Here is a 4,962-nt window from a genome sequence, read left to right on the forward strand (position 1 = left end):
TATACATATATATATATATATATGTACTTTTATGAAAAGAGAAGATTAAAAGATAAAAAAAGAAAAGAGAGATTGTCATCTCCTCCTAGAGCCCAAAACAACAAGTACATAATTAATCTTTAAGCCACCAACCACCTCACTCTAAAAAAAGCCGACAACATCCCGACATGTTAATGCGCTTCACTACCGTCACCATCATCAAATTCACGGCTTCCAATAACTGCCAGATATACAATATATTATACATATATATACATAATACACAGATGGTGCTGGGAAATTGATCATCTGCAGGGTTAGCCAAGGTCCATATAACTAATAACTAGAAGAAGAATAAGAGGTTGGTCTGCTAGAAAAGATGGGTAAATATATTAAATGGTTTCAAATGTTTGAGTTCTGTGATTCCAAGTGTACAAAGGATATAATAAAGCATTCTTGAACCCATTCAAAGACTAAAAATTTGAACAAGGAAAAAGGGTCTCTATGGAATCTAAATCCAGAATCCTATGACCGATTAAATATTTCAAGCAAAATTTTTAAACATAAATAAGGCTGAAAGAAAAGATATGTAACCTCCTCAATCACTTGCTTAAGTCTTTTTCACCCTTCAATGATTCATCAAAGGCAATTCTTCCTAACAAATTTGCCATTAAACTGAGCTCCTCTTGCAATCGAGTTCGTTACCTTGAAACCGGAAACTGTACATATGAAAGAAGGATAACACGCAGCCTGTCGGAACTCAGGTATGTCCCAGCAGCAGAAATCATATGAGACGTTCAAGTAATGCCACATGATAGAAAAGTGAACCAAGCACCATTGAGAATGCGTAGCAAAATTCACTTAAGAAAGCTCCTAGTTTCCTGCATTGACATTCTCAGTCCATGTTCCAAGCAGTTGATTATCCACGAGCTTTCCCGCTCCCAAGGGTAAGCTCTAGATCATCCACACCAATTTCATGAATCCTCTCACCTTCCCATGGCTTCACTCTGCCATTCTCAAACTCAAACTCAGACCCCCTACCCCTTTCAGTTACTCCCCAGGGTAACCCTCCATGTCCATCAACACCATCCTGAAGCGAATTCTGTTGAAATACAGGTTTGACAAGATTGAATGTGGGTGAAGGAGGAGCAACTGCTGCTGGGGCTGCCACTGTCTGAAAATTAACCCACCTACCAGAGTCCACTGTTGATGCATCAGACTCATCACATTCGGGTATTGTGGCCGGTGTTAAATGGTGACGGCGTGAAGGGCTTGATGGGGCAGAGACAGCAAAAAGCGGGTGGCGCAGAGAATTTAGGGAGCCATTGGATAGAGACTCCCAATCAGGTTTTGGCTTAGAACTTCTAGAAGTTGGGGAAGAAAGAGGTGGAGTTACAGGAGCACTGTTTGAAATTCTAATAGGAGGAAGGTTTGCGGGGACAGAAGCTATGTTGTGCAGGAAAGGAAGAAGGTAGGATGAAGGATTTCCATCAAATCGAGTAGGGCTTGCAAACGAAGATGAGGATGGGCTGGCATGATAGGAGGGTACAGGGCTAGGGAAAGAGGAAGATTGTGGGCTTGGTTGAATCGACGAGCAAGTGCTTATGTTTGTAGAAGTTCCCACAATATCAGTTGGGGGCGGCTTGCATCCCTGCTGCACAAGGGGTGATAACAGACAGATTAGGCATACAATGCATGTTTAACAGATCATTGAACCTACATATATGTAGATACAAGTGCAAATCTACATATATACATATATATGCATGTATAAATATCTATTAGTTGAAAGCCAATGTTTTATGAACTAAGTATATGCAGGGTGTGCGCGTGTGTTTGTTTTCAGAATAGATAAGAGTAATAACCCCAAACAAGAGACTCCACAAACAACAATGGAGAGTTTTGCCATCAGAGCCAGATGGCGTCCGCATATGCAGGGTGTGTCTAAAACTTCAGAAGAATACAGAATGGTAAGCAAACGTTGCTCAACTTCATCAATAAGAATCGCTTTAAAAAGCCAAAAGGACAGTATAAAATGACTATATAAGAAATGTATTAAAAACCAGGCCAAATGATTAGAAGGCAATTTCCCACCCTTCAATACTGACAAAACATCTAAACAACAGTAGAAATTAGGCTACAACAAGACTGCAAAAGCATGAAATCAGATATAGAAAGATTTTGAGCAGTTTAAGTTGATCAATCGAGGATTAAAAAGACTCGCTGCTGGAACACTTTCCATTCATTGATTTCCTAAATCAGTCGAAATTAATTCGATCTGAAAACATATGCAAGCATAAAATCCTAACCAAAGGCATAGGCAAACCAAACCAGAAGACCCAAAAATCAATAGAAAATTTAACGCCGTCAACCGAGAAAATCTGAATCCGAAAACGAAGTTACAAATCCAGATTGATAACCTAAAACCCGTAACATCTAGAGTAAATCCTGTGAATAATCTACCGAAAAAAAAAAACAAAACTATAACACGGCAGCAAAAAGGAGAAAGTGAAGGAAAAGTAGAGGATGAGAAGTAGACCTTGCGGTAAGTAGTGCCATCTTCGTCAACGACCCAACCGGCCTCTGCGCAGAGAGCTTTCAAGACTTCATTATTATCACAATGTTTAGGGAGCTTATAGTTTCCCTGAGCTCTAAGACCGGAATATATCTTAGCAGCGATGGCTCGTCTCCTTCGTTCTCTCCTCTTGTTGTTCTCCCTCTCCTTCCACGTCGGCATCCTCCCGGAAGAACCACCTCCAGTCATTTTGCACCGGACGAATTTCTTTTCCCTCGGCTTTCTGAGCTCTGTTTGAACAGCTGGCTTTTCTTCGAGGGGGAGAAGGGGGATGTTTCTCGTTCTCTATTTCTCTCTCGTGTCTCTGTGTGTCACGAGGACCATGCTTTTCTTTGTTGACGTTCTGCGGAAGAAACGCTTTGCTTTCCCGAACTTTTTTCTTTTTCTATTTGTTAGCACCCTTTTTCACATTATGAGAGAAGAAATTCCAAGTCCAAGAGCGAGAGGGGAAAGCAAATTTATTATTATTTAAAAGTAATACTCACAAGCACACCATGTGTCATGTCTGAGCGTCTCTCCTAGAACCTTAGACTCTACCTACCAGCCATCCATAAACCGGACTGGAGCCTTTTTATTATTTTTACTTTAATATTTATAAATGAAATTTAGAAATCATTTTTAATTTTTAATTAATTAAAAAGATTAAATATAAATCAAGCAACAAAAAGCTCTTGTTCATTGGCATCTACTGCCCTAACATAATCATCCTCCCTGGATGGGCATATTTCGAGTCACTAGAAATTTAAGAAATGACAGAGACACTGGCTTATGTAAATTTTTATAATGTCAGGTGAGTTCTTATTCTGTCGTAAATTAACTATATTTTTTTTATTAATAAAATATCACTAGGTTGTAACATGGGCCGCCTCCATTATTGACAAGTATATATATAATATAAAAATATAAAATTATATTATGCAAAATTTTAAATATATTAGAGCCGTGTGGAAAATCCAGGGGTTTTATGAACACGATTTTAATGCAAAATTTGCATTCAGGTTAGAATTAATCTTCTTCCTTTCACGGTTTAATTTATTTTCTTTGAAGGAAATTTATAATATCCTTCTTCCCCAACTTTATAAATTCAATCCCCTATATACTTTTTTAATTTATTTCTCAACAATTTTCTAACCGAGTCAATCCGCTCAATAACCCCCCCCCCCCGACCACGTGCGAATTTTAATCACCTCTTTCGCACTTAATCGTTTTATGTTACGTGCTCTGTACTGACCGTTCACTCAAATCGATCGGGGAATAGATCCTTAATCCAACGGTTATAGCAAGCCTATTATTATTTAAAAGAATGTGTACGTCCGCATACAGTAAATTCCTCTCCGCCCGAGAAGATGCCTTCGGGCTCCAGCAACTGGTCTAAAACTGACCTAGTGTTCAGTTTGAACGGTACACGTTCAGACAAAAATAAGAGTCAGAGCTGGTGGGACCCACACACTCCACGCACAACTCTCCTAACAAATCATACTTTATTAGTAAGTAATACAGAACATAATGTAGTGATTAAATTAAAATAATTTTTTAATAAATTCATTATATTTTTAAATAAAACAAGTATTTTTGTAGTGATTATATATATATTTTTTAATAAGAGTTAAAAAAATTCCACAATAGTGTTTCTTCCTTTTTTAAAAAAAAAAAAAAAAAAAAAAGCTCTGGGGGGGTACTTTTGCAGGATCAGTTGGCTCCATACGCGGGACACAGAAACCTATACAATGAAAAGCGACTTGCACCGGTTTGTGGGGACCACGTCTTTAGATGACGTGTCGAGCAAAGCACACAACACGTGAATGTGGTACCCTCCTTATTATTATTATTTAAATTAATTATCTTGATTCTCTCCTCTGGCACATAACAATTGGGTACATGCCAACGTTACGTCTCTTTTTTTCAAAACAAAAATTAAAAAAATGTTTTTTTATTTTTTTTTTATTTTTGTCAGTAGACCATCGATGCCTCGTGGTGTTCGCATTAAACGACAAATATAATAATATCGTTGCAGCACGAGCGATAAAATGTTTTAACATTTTTTTTATTAATTACTTTGAAGACTGTCATCAATTGGTCACAAACAATTTTGTACTAAGAAATTATAAACTATGATTTTTCCGCTTTTTTGTATAGAAAAAGTCATGATAGATTGTGATTGCTTCGTACTATTTTAATATTGTCAATCCAAATTATAAAAATTTAATTATATATAATTATATGAATAAAATAATTAACGTGCATATAAACTAACCCAAACACTATTTAATTGCTAAATATATTGTGTACTTTTTCTAAAAAATGTACCTAACTTTATGAGCCCCCTAATAAGTAATTGAATAATAAATAATTTTGTTTTTATTTAAAGTAAATAAATAATCACTAAACTATTAAATTATTGATAATTT

The 4,962-nt window shown here is 36.6% G+C and overlaps 1 protein-coding gene across 2 annotated transcripts; it reads right to left on the reverse strand.

Annotated features, from left to right (window-relative positions):
- Window positions 1-347: 347 nt before the first annotated feature.
- On the reverse strand, window positions 348-3,007 carry BEH2 (BES1/BZR1 homolog 2). Of its 2 annotated transcripts, none has more exons than XM_088222745.1 (2): window positions 2,519-3,007; window positions 348-1,633 (listed from the first exon to the last, which is right to left on the reverse strand). In XM_088222745.1, the coding sequence occupies exons 1-2, from the start codon at window positions 2,741-2,743 to the stop codon at window positions 899-901; spliced, it is 960 nt and encodes a 319-aa protein (XP_088078871.1). In that variant the 5' UTR covers window positions 2,744-3,007; the 3' UTR covers window positions 348-898. The 2 variants fall into 2 exon arrangements, with proteins under 2 accessions (XP_088078871.1, XP_088078872.1); XM_088222746.1 differs by having other exon boundaries at window positions 348-1,630; window positions 2,519-3,004.
- Between the last annotated feature and the right edge of the window lie 1,955 nt (window positions 3,008-4,962).

Source organism: Carica papaya, chromosome 6, assembly GCF_054855325.1.
Source record: "Carica papaya isolate Zhongbai chromosome 6, ASM5485532v1, whole genome shotgun sequence".
NCBI lineage: Eukaryota > Viridiplantae > Streptophyta > Magnoliopsida > Brassicales > Caricaceae > Carica > Carica papaya.